This window comes from Halichoerus grypus, chromosome 3, assembly GCF_964656455.1.
Source record: "Halichoerus grypus chromosome 3, mHalGry1.hap1.1, whole genome shotgun sequence".
Lineage (NCBI taxonomy): Eukaryota > Metazoa > Chordata > Mammalia > Carnivora > Phocidae > Halichoerus > Halichoerus grypus.
In genome coordinates, this window is record NC_135714.1 from 33,141,699 (window position 1) to 33,157,936 (window position 16,238).

The 16,238-nt window shown below is 42.3% G+C and overlaps 1 protein-coding gene across 1 annotated transcript; it reads left to right on the top strand.

The window, feature by feature from the left end:
• Positions 1 to 1,204: 1,204 nt before the first annotated feature.
• On the top strand, positions 1,205 to 15,023 carry CHRNA9 (cholinergic receptor nicotinic alpha 9 subunit). The gene is made up of 6 exons (XM_036076911.2): positions 1,205 to 1,285; positions 2,722 to 2,876; positions 3,142 to 3,287; positions 4,224 to 4,378; positions 10,248 to 10,780; positions 13,999 to 15,023. The coding sequence occupies exons 2-6, from the start codon at positions 2,813 to 2,815 to the stop codon at positions 14,538 to 14,540; spliced, it is 1,440 nt and encodes a 479-aa protein (XP_035932804.1). The 5' UTR covers positions 1,205 to 1,285; positions 2,722 to 2,812; the 3' UTR covers positions 14,541 to 15,023.
• The last annotated feature ends 1,215 nt before the right edge of the window (positions 15,024 to 16,238 follow it).

Below are 16,238 nucleotides of genomic sequence, written 5' to 3' on the forward strand. Positions count from 1 at the left end.
GTCTGTGAACTTGTGACAAACAACTGCCACTTCTCAAAAGGAGCAGATGTTGAAAAGATTTTTGTGCTCTCTAGAAATACTTTGAATTGTGGGTCCCCTTTTTCTGGCCAAGAGTATACTCCACTGGGTGATGGTTTTGCACCAACTATGGTGAGATGCTGTTCAGAATTAGTAGGCATGAGCTGGGGAAAGGTAGCTGTTGGTATGAAAATCATGAGCTTCCAAACTTAAATATTTGAGTGCTCTGTTAACCTGAATTAATACGCCAACAGATATGTTGGGTCCTAAGTTAATGAGGCACTCTGAAAATGGTGTATTCAGGGGGCTCACATTTCTGATTGGCTAAGTTTTATTCAGATTATTTTCATTGTCTGAGCCCACATTTTAGAAAATCGGTCCAAAGCATATCTGCCTGCTTCTCAGCCTTATTTAGCATTAACCTTAAATAGTGAATTCAACAGATTTCTTCTTCTACTTAGTGCCCTGTAAATTCTGGGACCATTGTATTATTGGTCTCTTCTTTATAGAGTTGGGAGCTGAGTGATTGGGTATAAAGATAAGCAGGTCCCTGGGAAAACACCTAGAGGTTGTTTTTAGAATGAATTTTTAAACATATTTTCCATCTCTGTTGAAATTCTCATTTTGTTCATGCGTTGTTCTTTTAGAATGAATTGGGGTGGAGTTTGCTTTTAGTCATTAACATCTTTGCCCTAAAGGCAGAATTGCCCCCCCCCCCCAAAGTACTGATTTCACTTGGATTGTGTTAACATTGGTAGGTTAGCATCAACTGTTAACTATTTAAAAAAAAAAAAAAATTGTAAGTGACCCAAACGAATGAACTGAGTTAGTCAAAAGCAATCAAAGATCACCAGGGATGATTACCTTCCAAGCAGCGGCCGAAGTAGCCAGCACCAAGTGTTCAGAGCACCTGTCACCAGGGGCTGTTCTGAGTGTCATGAGGAATCAAAGAGACATAGGTAGAGAGTCTCTACCCATGAGAAGGCATCACCCAGGGGCCGTCAAATGCCAAGTGGCTGAACGACAAGGAAGAGGGACAGTGTTAGCGTGGGGAGCACACTGGGTTGGGGCAGGTGGCCTGGATTCTGTCTCTGGCCCCTCGCTGCTAGAGGCAAGCCACTCACATCTCTAGAACCTCAGTTTCCTCATATGAAAACGAGGTATTCAACTCAATTTCAGAAGGACCTGCAGCCTCTGAGACACCAGAGCAGATGGTTTGCTGAAAGTGGGCCCGAGGGTTTGCAGCAGGAACTGTGTCATTTGACGGGTGAGTCAGACTGGGGGCATTGGGAAAATAATGTCTTCTCAATCAACACCAGGGCATAGGCAATTAGGAAACACACTTAGCTGATGGCTTGAGTGTCTGTTCCATTTAGAGGATAGATTCCTGAAGAGGGACAGGGTGACTCATCAGATGGCTGTAACCTGATGAAATACAACTATCCAATTTCCTTGCTCTGATTCCAGGCAAGCAAATGATCTTAATTTGGTTTTCCAAGGCAGTTTCCCCAGGCAAGAAGAGGGATAAGTTATGGCAATTGGAAATTGACATTCTTTTGTGGGAGCAAAATTAGATCACATGTGAGAAATGACTGTGAAATTAAATAAAGTGGCATTCAAAGGCAAAGAAACAGCATCCTTATTAATATCACCATTAGTTATGAATCATCTTTGTGCTGATTTGGTTAGCCTTTGAACCATTTTTTTTTCTTCTTTTTTTAGAGCTAGTAAACCCTGGGTGCCTTGGTGATTATAGACAGTCTGGATCTGCAAAATCAGAGGCAAAATTTACTAACATTTACATGGTGCTTTTTTTTTCAAAGATTTTATTTATTTATTCATGAGAGACAGAGAAAGAGAGAGGCAGAGGCAGAGGGATAAGCAGGCTTCCCGCGGAGCGGGGAGCCTGATGCGGGGCTCGATCCCAGGACCCTGGGATCATGACCCGAGCCCAACACAGACGCTTAACCGACTGAGCCACCCATGCGCCCCTATGTGGTGCTTTTGCATGAAATATCCTAGTAGCTCTGGGAGAGAGAGAATACTATGTTCCTGTTCTCCAGCTCAGGAAGGCTCAGTACTATAGGGCTAGGAAGGGTTCAGGCTTGAAGTTAATCCTAGGTCTTGGGACTCCAAATCCTAATCGCAGTATGGCTGCTTCCGAAGGGAGTGAATGTTCTTCTCCCATCGCCTCCCTCGACACTCACACACATTACCGCGGGAGATCTGTGCCCGATCTTGAAGGAGTTGAAGCAGAAGGTAATCTGTTCTGGAGATCATGGAATTGCTTCTCTTTCCCTCTTCAAATGGCACTTGAAGTGCATTCATAGAGCCTTTCCAGAGGATGCCCCGTGGCAGAGTCTGCTTGGCTTCCCTTAGTCCTTCGACTCAGGCTCGATCTGCGTGCTGCAGGTGTAGAAAGCGCCTATTTCCTTCTGCAGAGTCTTGGGGGGATGTTGGGCTCCTACCTGGCCTCCTCTGAAAGTTTGGTCTGGATGTTCCTGCTGAAGGTGGCTAGGGACCCTTGGCTGGGACAGCTTCCCCAGATCAGCACTGCCTGACCTAGCCCACCCAGGCTCCTGCATCTCTGCAGCCAAAGCTGCCCAGCTCAGATTACCAGAGGGGAGGGAGGGCGGGTCTGAATCTCTGGATCTCTGGGCCCTAGGTGCACTGCAAGCCTGAGCTCTCCATCTGCTTTGGCAGAGTGGGATCTTTGGACCCAGACCCTTCCCATTCAGAGAGAGAAGGGGAAGACCGCTGCCTGCCTGAGAATTTGTAGAAGCTCAGGAAAAAGATGAACTGGCCCTATTCCTGCATCTCCTTTTGCTGGATTTACTTTGCTGTCTCCAGACTGAGAGGTAAGAGGCTGATGGGTGTGTAACCATCTCAGCTCATTTGGGGCCACTTTTTTGGTGGCAGTGGGCCAGCAAACAGAACAAATGCTCTCACTGCGAGGAAATGTTTGTGCCTCTTATTGATGAGCCAGAAAAATAACTCTCATATACCCAAAGCTTGCCCCTAGCTGATGCTGGATCGTGCCCAGTTCTAGTCCTCAGTTTGCTGTTCTTTGCCTTGAAATATACATGACATTGAATGTTGATCCAGGTCCCTCCTTTTGAGCAGCTGTAGAAGCAGCAGATGGAAAATATGCTCAGAAGTTGTTTAATGACCTTTTTGAAGATTATTCCAATGCTCTTCGTCCAGTAGAAGATACAGATAAAGTCCTGAATGTCACCCTGCAAATTACACTTTCTCAGATTAAGGACATGGTGAGTAACATAAAGCGGTGACTCTTTGAAACGGTGCTTAGGATGAAACTAACCGTGCTTTCCAAAGAGGTGTCTTACCTGGAATTTGAGAGGAAATGAGAACAAACAGCAACATGTACAAGCTGGTGGGGGAAGGAAATACCAAGGAAGGAAGCTCTCTACAAAAGTAATTTCGCTAGATGTTAACCTAATCCTGGCCATTAAGAGTAACAGCCTTGATCATCCAAACAGAGATGGTGTCATATATCACATGATTCCCTTTCTATGAAATGTCCAAAATAGGCAGAACCCCGGAGACAGAAAGCAGAGTAGTGGTTGCCAGGGGCTGTGGGAAGAATGGGGGAATAGTGGGTGACAAATTGATGGTCATAAGGTTTCTTTTTTGGGTGGACAAAAATGTTCTGGAATTGGATAGTGGTGATGGTTGCACAATATCATGAATATACTGTAAGCCACTGAACCATACACTTTAAAATGGCTAAATGTTGAGTTTTGTGTTATATGAATTTTATTCCTGTTTTTTTAAAAAAGAAAGGTGGTGTTTTAAGATGGCATATCTTATTTAGTGCTTATATGCGTTTAGTTTCACGAAGTTGTGAAACTTGACTTTCTTCTGTACATTGTAGATATTTCCTGACTTTCTCATTCAAGTGAATCGTCAGTTGATCAATTTTCAGAGAAATTTGGGCTGTTGATCAATGCAAAGATCTGATGGCTTAAACACCTGTCCACTTTACATTCAGAACACTAAATCAAGCAGAAAAAAAAAATGGCTTTGACAGTCAGTCAAAGGGATAGACTAGAAACGCTCTCATTGATTTAATGAAAGTAGATTTGTACTCTTGGAATTTCTGTTGTAAAGAACAAGTGCTCTAAAGATAGAAGGCATTTGGTTGAAGTGTCTACTGGACAGTTATATCATGGTTACTTGTACAGGATGAAAGAAACCAGATTCTGACTGCCTATTTATGGATCCGCCAAATCTGGCATGACGCGTATCTCACATGGGATCGAGACCAGTATGATGGACTGGACTCCATCAGGATCCCCAGTGACCTGGTATGGAGGCCTGATATTGTCCTATATAATAAGTAAGTACGAGTCAGTCATTTCTCAGGAATGAGCTTGTTGATTCAACAGAATTGAAACATAATGAAAAAGGAATGTTTAAAACATGCTTGAAGTTAAGTACCAATTCATGTGCCTAGGCCCTGGAATGATGATCATAAAATCTTAGATAATAAAATAATAGGTCATAAAAACTTAGAACTACAGTCCCCTCTTGGATGAGAAACTGCATTGTGGGCTGTAATAGTTTCCTAGGGCTATGGTAATAAAGTACCACAAACTGAGGGGCTCAAACAGCAGAAATGTATTCTCTCCCAGTTCTGGAGGCTAGATATCCAAGGTTGGTTCCTTCTGAGGCTGTAAGGGAGAATGTGTTCCATGCCTCTCCTCTAGCTTCTGGTGGTTGCTGGCAGCCTTTGTTGTCCCTGGACTTGTAGAAGCATCACCGTGATCTCTGCCTTCCTCTTCACCTGGCGTTCTTCCTGTGTGTTGTCTGTGTCCATTTTTTCCCTTTTATAAAAATAAAACTCATGTTGTATTAGGGGCTCACCCTACTCCAGTATGACCTTGTCTTAATTAATTACATCCGCAATGACCCTATTCCAAATAAGATTACATTCTGGGGTGCCAGGGGCTAGGATTTCAATATATAAATTTGGGGAGGGGCACAATTCAACCCATAATAGTGGTGCTCCCTTCTCCAAGATCATGTATCAGTAACGATGATACTACAAAGATTAAATCAGAATGGGCCAGCTAGCGGCTAGCCTGTGGATTTTGGACATTGGAGTGGAGGATGAACTAGATCATAAGATCATCAGTTGCCCTTTCTTGGTTTCAGAGCAAGGGGCCTTGAGTAAAGGGTAGAAGGTTTATGTTTCTCAAACTGTAAAGTGCACATGAAGAGCTTTGTTAAAATACAGATTCTGATTCAGTAGGTCTGGGGTAGAGTTTGATGTTCTTCATGTCCACAAGCTCCAGAGGTCAGTGCTGCTGGTTCTTGGACCACACTTTGAGGAGGAACCACATTGCTCTATCACAGTTCAGTTTCAGTTGCTCTACCTGTTGTCAAAGGAGCTTCTCTCTTTTTATTCTGGAACCCAAGGTCCTGTGGGTTGGGAATGGTTCCTCTTTGACTCAGAACAGGGTGAATGAGGGGCAGTTCAGGGGGGCTCTCCTGAGAGCTCAGCCTTCTAGTGGGCATGAGTTTCTTTTCAGGAAGAAACACTGGTGGGTTGCAGCCTGGATTTTAGCCTTGTTCCTTACTCAGAGAGCTCATCCAAGGGTCATGACCAATTGAATCATAGCACTCATCCTGCTGACCATTTTCCACTCTGGGTGGCCAGAGGGCCCTTCTATATTCCTTTCCAAGCAAGATAACATCCCAGGGCTATTGCTTTATTATTCCAGCTCACTCCCCCCTTCTCTCTCTCTCTCTCTCTCTCTCACACACACACACACACAAACACACATACACACAGAGAAGGCAAGAGAATGAGCCAGGTTGTCCATTAGCTCCTCTCACTCACAGGGTGCAGATAATCAGAGAATACAGTTGATATAGACCACTAACAGCATTCTATCAGTTCTAACAGTTCTTCCTGGGAAACAAACAGAATGCTGGTTCTCCTCTTCCTCCTGCTTTGGTTGGCTGAAGCAGTGACTAACTCTTACTGACATGCTTCTTTGCAAGCTTGCATGGTCATCTAAGTTAAGCCTGCCCCAGTTCCCGCTTATTCCAGAAACCAGTTGTGTGCTCATGAGCTCACACAGACCTACCGTGGCTTTGGTAAACTCTGTCCCTTTCCCCCCCAGATCATTGGCCTTGAGATGTATGAATTCTCTTCCCTGTCCCTTTTACACACAGAATCTTTTCATCACACCGAGTAATCAACTCTTTTCTGTTCCTCTGGGTTGACTCTTTAGTCTTCTCTTCCCTCCTGTCTCAGATAGTTCTGTTTCGGATCCTTTATTCTGCTTTGCATTCTCTTTCTCAGTAATGTCAGAGTTTTATTACTTAGAGGAAACTCTAAATGTGGCTATGGTTGGATGTCATTTGCATTCCTATAACCAGCTAAAATGAGACTAGAAGAGAGTTATAGGATCAGGCAAAGAAGAGACCTCGGTCATAACCATTTCCCTGACCCTTGTCCTTCTAGCCGAATCCCTGGAACCATAGACTCTTCTGATCCCAGATATAATATTCTCATTATTTCTCAGAAGGTGGCATAGAACCTTGTAGACCATACAATGGGCTTTCTGAGTGGCGGTGGGGAGAGGAAAGAGGGCTATGTGGTAGTGATCCAGTCAGGTGTGATAAAGATAGTTTGGATGGGAAGATGCTTCACATCTAGATTCACCACTGGAGCCTGAATCCATGCGGCTGGACTTGCTAAGGTGTGGTCAGGATGGTGATGGGTCTAGGAGCTACTTCATGTGAGGGGCAGTTGAATTTGTTGATGCTTAGTTTGGAAGTTAGCAGTTCTTGGGAAGACTTGATGGCAATGTTAGGCAATCAAGGAGAAAATAAAGGAGAGAAAAGAGAGAAATTTGCTCTAGAGGACAAAAACCAAGACAATGAAAAGTTAAAGGGAAGATAAACAATTAAAAAAATAATCATAACGAATAACTTGGGAAATCAATATTCTCAAGAAGTAGTGAGCTCTTTAGCAATATAGTTATTCAAGCAGATACTGGCTCTGTTACCAAATCAGTAAAGGAATAAATAAATCGGGGCTCAAAGTTCTGGTGAGGTTGTTTAGTCTAAGTATATGGCCAATATAATGGTTAGTGCAAGAGGCTGCAAGGATTCCTGACATTAGATTGGGTAGAGACTAGGTTATAGAAATTCTGAATGTGCATTTATTATGAGAGAGTTCTAATGGTTGGGTTTTCATGGGCCATCTTAACACTTGGATTTTAGAGCTAGTGAGGAATTGGGTACTCTATCATATTCAGAAAGATTTGTCTAGAATTTAGCACTAGGGTTTGTTTAAGTCATCTAGTGGTTGAGAAAATGGCAAACCTGTTAGATGAGATTGGATGTAAAGGAGGGAAAGAGTAACAGGTTTGAGGAAAACGATGATGAATCTGGTGTGGGACCTGTTCAGTTTGGGGGACCAAAGGAACATTCACATGGAGACAACCAATGAAGAGACTGAAAAGGCAATCCTCAAACCTGGAAAGAAGGTTGGGGAAGAGATATCAAAAGCCCTGTGAGCCCTTATAGAAATACTCAAGGAAGGAAAGAAAATGGCTGCAGATAAAGTTGGTGAAACTCTTCACTGCAGACATTCACAGAAGACACTTAAAAGAAATGGTTAAAGGGGTAGAAGGAGAAATGTGAGAGAGAGTTGTGTCATAGAAACCACAGGAAGAAAGGATGTCCAGGAACAACCTATACTGTGAAATGCTTGGGAAGAGTTGAATAGGATAGGGACCTAGAACAGGTTTTTAGATCTGTGTGTTTGCAAGTTATGAATGACCTCTGAAAGAGCACATGTTGGGAAGAAGCCAAATTGCAAGAATAAAAGCAAAATGGGGAATTGACAGCAGCGTGTATCATTTCCAGTGTGTGGAAAGAGAGGTGGGATGTGGGAAGTGCCTTAGAGGAAGGGAAGTTGGTAGGAGAGACTGGGGAACAGCATTGGGAAGGGTCTTGATGAGCCAGAGAGAGTAAGAGAAACCAAGAGATGCAAAATCCTGAAGGAGACGTGGGAGGAAAGGAATCACAGTACCGAGAGGGAAATTAGCCTTGGAAAGAAAGAGGGGGACTTCTTTTTGATATGGAATTGTCCAAATAGATTCTCTCTGATCCTGAGATCTCTCCTCTTACACCAAAGAAGGTAGGATGGGTGAGTGATATTCTCAGTTCATCATAGTGCTCACTTCTCATTCAGGTAACTATATACATTTCTCATCGTTACAGAGGTTAGGTTCAGGGATTTTCAAAAAACTTCATCTTGTTACTTCATCTTTGTCACAAAGACCCTCATTAAAGATCCTTCTTTTTAAACCCTCATTAAAGACCCTCATTAAAAAGTGAGCACCACACGTTAACTGTAATGGTCTGATTTGGTCCACTTCAATCAGACCATTACAGTTAATGTTGTGGCGCCCAATTTTTAATAAGTGGGAAAAAATAATTTAAAAACATGCCAGTTCTTTGATCCAGCACATCTTCTCCTGGCAATTTAATCTAAGGAAAGAGTCAGTGGATAAATGCAAAGATTTGACTAAAGCATTGCTTGTAAGTGCAAAACCTGGAAATGACAATGTTGAACATCGACGGATTGGTTAAATAAGTATGGCATATCTATATAATGGAATATAAAGGAAAACTATTAGCCATGAAAATAATGTTGCAGGAGAATATGAATGAATAACCACATTTTAAATTTTGTATCATCTTTTTTGGGGGGGGTAAATTAACTTTTTTTATTTTGGGATAATTTTAGATTTCCAGAAAAGTTGCAAAGATGGTACAGAGAGTTCCCATATACCCTTCACCTAGCTTCCCCTAATGTTACATCTAGTGTTACATCAAAATAACATAGTACATTTGTCAAAACGAATACAATATTATTAATTAAACTATAGACTTTATTTGGATTTTGTCAGTTTTTCCACTAATGTACATTTTCTTCCAGAATCCAATCCAGGATACCTTACACATTACATTTAGCCATAATACATTTTATAGGGAAAAAATTATAAGGAAGACTGGGCAATATGCATTAAATGTTAATAAGAACTTATCAGTTAGGGTTGTGAGCATTGGAAACTGACTTTGGCTACCTTCTGAAAAAAAGGAATTTGTTGAAAGGGTATGGTACAGCTCACTGAATTAAAGGGAAAAAAAATCAATGACCAGTTCTTAGAAAGGACAGACTGGATAGACTGGGAGTGCTCTAGAGTTTGAGACAGCAGGGACTGCTGAGCTGGTTTATTTATTTGTTTTATAAGGAGGCATCACCAGAGTGACTGTTTTTGGTCTTTGGGTCACTTGATTAAGATCTAAACTCCAGGGAGAGTGGATCAGTTGGATCTAGCACAGGTCATATGGCCAGTCCCTGGCCAGGGGGGGCTGGGGCACCTTGATCAACATTTCATCTGCCTTCCAATGGTGATGGAGAAAGTCATCCTCTAAAGGAAAATAGAAATTCTGTACCCAGGCATAAATGTTGATAAAGCAAAAAGAAAATATATCTAGAATAAATTATCTCTTAGTTTTGGGTCAGTGAATTTTTTTTAAAGATTTTATTTATTTGAGAGAGAGGGAGTGAGTGGGAGGGAGAGGGAGAGAGAATCTGAAGCAGACTCCACACTGAGTGCAGAGCCCATCGCGGGGCTGGATCCCAAGACCTCAAGATCATGACCTGAGCTGAAACCAAGAGTTGGATGCTTAACCGACTGAGCCACCCAGGCGCCCCTGGGTAAATGAACTTTTGTCTGCGTTTTTCAAATAAACATGTACAACTCTTCCAACAGCAACAAAAGGCTATTTTAATATTCTTGTGCCCAAAGTTAACAAAATCAGGTAAGTAGAGCCTCCCTGTTAGATTTTAGCCTCCACATATTTACGTTTTATCTAGATGTTTGAATCATTATACCTGGACTAAGAGAGTGGCTTTAGAAATGAAGAGGAAGGGGCATGGAGCAGAGATGCTTTAAAGGAAGAATCCAAGAGAAGTTGGCCCTGAATAGTTACGGGAGATGGAGGAGAGGGGCAAATTGGAGTTAATTCTGACTTTCAGCCGGGGTGACAGGGAGAATGGTGATCCATTGCCAGAGACACCGGAAGGATGTGCACAGGTCAGTGAGCTGTCCAGAGTAAGGAAGTTGATGAGTTGTCTTGACAAGCAGCTTTCATTCTCCTCCTCTGACCTCCAGGGCTGATGATGAATCTTCTGAGCCTGTGAACACCAATGTGGTCCTGCGCTATGATGGGCTGATCACCTGGGATGCACCAGCCATCACCAAAAGCTCCTGTGTGGTGGATGTCACCTATTTCCCTTTTGATAACCAGCAGTGCAACCTGACCTTTGGTTCCTGGACCTACAATGGCAACCAGGTGGACATAGTCAATGCCCTAGACAGTGGCGACCTCTCCGACTTCATCGAAGATGTGGAGTGGGAGGTCCATGGCATGCCCGCTGTGAAGAATGTGATCTCCTACGGTTGCTGTTCTGAGCCTTACCCAGATGTGACATTCACTCTCCTTCTGAAGAGGAGGTCCTCCTTCTATATCGTCAACCTCCTCATCCCATGCGTCCTCATCTCTTTTCTGGCCCCCTTGAGTTTTTACCTCCCAGCAGCATCTGGGGAAAAGGTCTCCTTGGGAGTGACCATCCTGTTGGCCATGACTGTATTTCAGCTCATGGTGGCAGAGATCATGCCGGCCTCAGAAAATGTCCCACTGATAGGTGAGCTCACGGGCCTTACACTTTGAGCCTAGCTTTGTAGTGAGTGGGATTGTATCTGTTCCTTTAAAGTCAGAACCATCAGGTCAATTTCAGACTCAACACAAGCTGTCACATGCTTCATTTAGTGTCTTCAGTTGGCATCTTTGAATACAGAGATGTCTGTTCTCCAGAACCGGTCTTACGGTCTCTGGGCTTACGCGAAAGTGGAAGGAGAGGCAATATAGTTTAGAGCAGTGGTTCTCAAAGCATGATCCCTGGACCCCCAGTGCAGCATTGTTTTGGAAAGGCAGATTCTCAGAGCCCACCCCAGACCTACTGAATTAGAAACTTTGGGGCGAGTCCTGGCCAATCTGTTTTAACAAGACTTCTGGGTGATTTTGATGCACTTTCTGTCCACTGGCTTAGAAGTTAAGGCCCTGATTTTGAAGTTAAAGAAATCTGCATTTGAACTCGGATTTCACCACTCATTTCTTAACGATCGATCTTAGGCAAGTTACTTAGTCTTTTAGTTTCTGCTTCATGCCCTGGAAAAGGTGTGTAATTGCTACTCATTGTGTGGTTCTTAGTGTAGAAGCTGGTGTATGGTAAGTGCGCCCTAAGTAGTGACTATTATTGTCTTTTCACAGCACACGGGATCTCTTCTTGGGAAAGAGCGGCAAACAGGATAGAAATGGTTGACTGGATTTTTCAACCCATCGTCTACCCTTAATAGAATAATCTTTAACCTTTATTGGATATAGTAGATGTGGGAGAGCTTATTAAAATGCAGGTTTCTATACCCAAAGAGTGTGATTTAGCAATCTGGGCAAGAGTTGGGAATCTGAGGTGATTTTAGGTTGGACCATATTTTCAAAAGTCTGCACTTATAAAATGTCCTTGTACAGGGTAGACTTAGAGACAGAGACTATGACCCCTTCCCACCCCCCATCCTTTCCCTACCTCATATTTTTAAAGGATCTTATTTATTTGTTTGAGAGAGAGAGTGAGCACAAGTGGGTGGAGGGGCAGAGAGGGAGAAGCAGACTCCCCTCTGAGCAGGGAGCCCAATGCGGGGCTCGATCCCAGGACTCTGGGGTCATGACCTGAGCTGAAGGCAGATTAACAGACTGAGCCCCCCGCCCCGTGCCCTTCCCTACCTCATTTTGAGACCTCTCCTAATACATTCCGTACCTGCACCGTGCCACCAAGGATCTACTCAGCTCCAACACCTCTGTGTCCGTGACTTGCTCTTGTAATAGGCGCTTACCAGAATCAGAAACTAGACCTAATTTCTAGTTCCTTAAAATAAACAACGAGGAGGAATTTCAGAACACGCAGAGACTTAGAGACCAATATGAAAGGGATATTGTACTGCTCTTTTATCCTCTACTGAATCCAGTATTACCTGATATTCAGATGTTACTACACTGGTTTCCCTGTTTGGAGATTTCTTCCTTGTTATGTCTCTCCAAGCAAAAAAACACAAACACACCAACACATGGACACAAATACACACACACACACAAACACACTTTTTTGAGAAATAGACACAGGAAGTTCTCTCCACCCCTCCCCCCACACCACTAATAAAGAGGAAGGGTGTATTGGCATTTTGATTACCTCTCCTGAGACAGAAATGATTGACAGTGATGATCTGTAATCATAATCCTATTTGAGGCAAGACAATTGGCAGATCTCTCTCTCTTCTCTAGCAGTGACTTTCAACAGCAAGCTGGCTAAAGTTCTAAAGAGACATGTCCTGGGACGTGTCTCAGGAATTTTGCAAACATTACTTATTCTGTTTCTGTGATAATATAAGTTGTATCTTTTTAGAAAGGGTGCACACAGAGCAGTCTGTTAACAATAACAATTTGTTATTTGCACCACCTATGAAATGCACTTCCACATAAAAATGTGTTTAAGTGTTCTGGGTAAATGTAGGATTTGATCTAAGCTTCTGGCCCATAATCTTTACCATATTAAGACAGGTCCCATTTATTCTTAGTTTACTTTGAGCTTTTAACAAATAAGTGGATGACGAACATTATCAAATGCATTGTTTTCATCTGTTAAGATTATCATCTGAGTTTTCTCTTTTACCTCATTAATATAGTGAAATAGGTTTTCTGATGTAGAGGTAAACCCTCCTTTATCATGATGAATTATCATTTTAAAACACTACTGGATTTAGTTAGCTAGTAATTTTTATAGGACTTTCTCAAATACTTCTATAAGTAAAATGGCCTGAATACTTCCTTTCTTGTTACTTTGGAATCAAGGCTAAATTGACTTGTAAAGTAAGCTAGGCAGCTTTCTCTCTTTTTCTGCTTCTGGAACAACTTGACTTGCATGATATGAGTTATCTGTCTTTTAAAAGTTTGGTAAAACTCACCTATAAAACCAACTCTGGAGCTTTTCTATTCCAATGTTCTTTCTTCTTACATTAAATTTGATGTCTTATGAATTTCTAGAAATTTCATCTAGATTTTCAAATATGTTATCATACAGCTAAATATTATTTTATTGCATTCTAAATTTCTATTCTGTTATTTCTTCTTTTACATTCTCCCTCCCTCTCTACCCGCCCCCCCCCACCTTGCCTCTATTCTGTGAGTGGCTTTATCAAAGGTTTATCAATCTTATTCCTTTTTTCAAATAGCTTTTGCTTTTGTTCATCTTTTTGGTTTTTTGTTCTATATTTTAGAAATCTGTGCCCTTACCTTTATTATTTCTTTCCTTAATCTTCCTTTTTCATGAATATTGTTTTATGCAGTCACACGTTAAAGACTAATAGTGACACAGTGGCTTCTTCCTTACCCAACAGTAATGAGGTCTGAAGACAATTCTGAGAGTTGCCCAAGATTGTTGTTTATTGGAAGTGGAATTTTTTCACATCATGATCTCAGCAAACATTTAGAAACCTTTCACTCAGTGAAGGGACAGTGCTGAGAACTTTACATGTACCATCACAATTAAGCCTCACCCTATTCCATGAATTAGATCTGATTATTATACTCATTTTACAGAGAAAGAAGCTGAGGCTCAGCAGGATGATCTAACTTGCTCCAGGCCCCCAGTCTAGTGAGTGACAGACATGGGATTTGAATCTAGGAAGTTTGATTCAGAAGCTTATACTGGGAACCATTAGTGTATACAGCTTCCTTAGAAAAGGTGTTTGTGTATATTTGAGCCAAACATGAGGCCAGTTTTAAGCTAATTTGGTTGTGGTTATTTTCCAGGCAAATACTACATAGCCACAATGGCCTTGATCACAGCCTCCACCGCCTTGACCATTATGGTGATGAACATCCACTTTTGTGGGACTGAGGCCCGGCCGGTGCCACACTGGGCCAGGGTCGTCATCCTGAAATACATGTCCAGGGTCTTGTGTGTCTATGACGTGGGTGAGAGCTGCCTTAGCCCCCGCCACGACAGGCAGCAAACCCACCTCACAAAGGCTTATGGCAAACTTCCAGAGCCAAATCTGCAAACAGACAGAAACAAAGGCCTTCCCAGAAGGAAGGAAATAAACAAACTGGTAAAGAATGACTTGGGGTGCCATGGTGAGAACCCACAAGATGCTGACAGTTACTGTGCACAGTACAAGGGGCTGACGAGGAATATCGAGTACATTGCCAAGTGCCTCAAAGACCACAAGGCCACCAATTCCAAGGGGAGCGAGTGGAAGAAGGTTGCAAAAGTCATAGACCGATTCTTCATGTGGGTTTTTTTCATTATGGTGTTCGTGATGACTGTTTTGATCATCGCAAGAGCAGATTAGTGGGCATTTGGTGTGTAGAGACAAATCAGTAAAATTCTCTGTGATCTACTCTAATATTTTTCCAAGTCAGATTTACACACACACACACACACACACACACACATGCAAACACATACATATAATTTATATATATAAATAAATATATATCTAAGATTTAGGGGTTATGGTGTGTTTACTTTCTTTTTTTTTATTTTTAAAGTAGGCTCCACACCCAGCATGGAGCCCACCATTGGCCTGAACTCACGATCCCAAGATCAAGACTGGAGCTGAGGTCAAGAGTTGGCCACCCAACCGACTGAGCCACCCAGGTGTCCCTGTTGGGCTCACTTTTTATTTTTAATTTCAAATCAATATTATAGCTACCTGTTAAATTTAGCAGGAAAAAACATTGTAAAGCAAGAGGTCCAAAATTTCAAGGGTAGGAAGATGAAGGAAATAAAAAAGGATCCCTTTGATAGCCTACCAGAGTGGTAGGTGGCTGGCCTCTAGATCACACAATTATTTTCCCTTTTAACATGGCAGATAACACAGTACCTTACATTACTGTTTAAAATTTAAAGCAAAACAAAACAAAGCTCATTTTCCCCTTCCCCCTTATTTTTAAAAAGATTTTATTTATTTATTTGAGAGAGAGAGAGAGAGCACACACAAGCATGTGGGGGGGGGAGGGGCAGAGGGAAAGACTCTCAAGCAGATTCCCTGCTGAGCACGAGCCCCGTCTCACAACCCTGAGATCACGACCTGAGCTGAAACCTAGTGGTTGCCTAACCGACTGAGCCACCCAGGTGCCGCGGCCCCCCTCTGCCACTTAGCCCCTATTAAAACATGCTTTTAAAAAAAGAAAATAGTCATGGATTCCTTAGTGCGATTTTAGTTGCAATGTTACCTTTCTCAGGACTAGTGCATTTCAAGTCATTTCTCAAATGATGGAATAAAAAGTTTTGTCCCATATAAACAAAGTCTAAGAATCAGCAACTTAATGGGGAAGAGAACTTTCTTCATGATGATGATGTCATATGTAGTGGTTATATTTTATATAAACCCTAAAGATGAAGTTGTTCCTGCATTTAGTGTTTGACTTAAACAAGATAATCAGCAAACTGGGCTCATTCATTTGTTCATTCAATTATTCACCAAGCATTTTTTGAGTTTGTCCTACATATAATAAAGCTACATGATTCACATCTGCACTCGGTGTCATAGCAAATTTTATACACAAGTCTGATCCTTTTTGATCTTCACAATAATTCTGTGAGCCAACCAGGCAGGTATTTCTAGTCCTTTTTCTCAGAGAAGGAAACTGTGACAGAGGAAAGTGGATGGAAGTGACCTACCTCCTCAACATTCAATGAGGTGGTGAGTGGAGCTGGGATTCAGACCCTCATCACTGTGACTCTGAGTTTGGGCCAGGTCTGCTAAAGTCACACTGCTTTTGAGCATGATAGATCATGATTTAAGATAGGAGAGTCTGAGGGATTCTCATTCTGAATTCTGAATTTCTGTCCTAAATAACTTCTTATGCTTCTCCACTTTTTTCCTAGTTTCAATCAAATGTGTCATCACATTCTTCCCACTCTCACCTTGATGACAATGATCCAAGTACTGATAAGGTCATGATCCCAGGGTCTTGCTCAGTGGGGAGTCTGCTTGTCCCTCTCTCTCTGCCCCTCCCCCCACTGGTGCTCTCTCTCTCTCTCT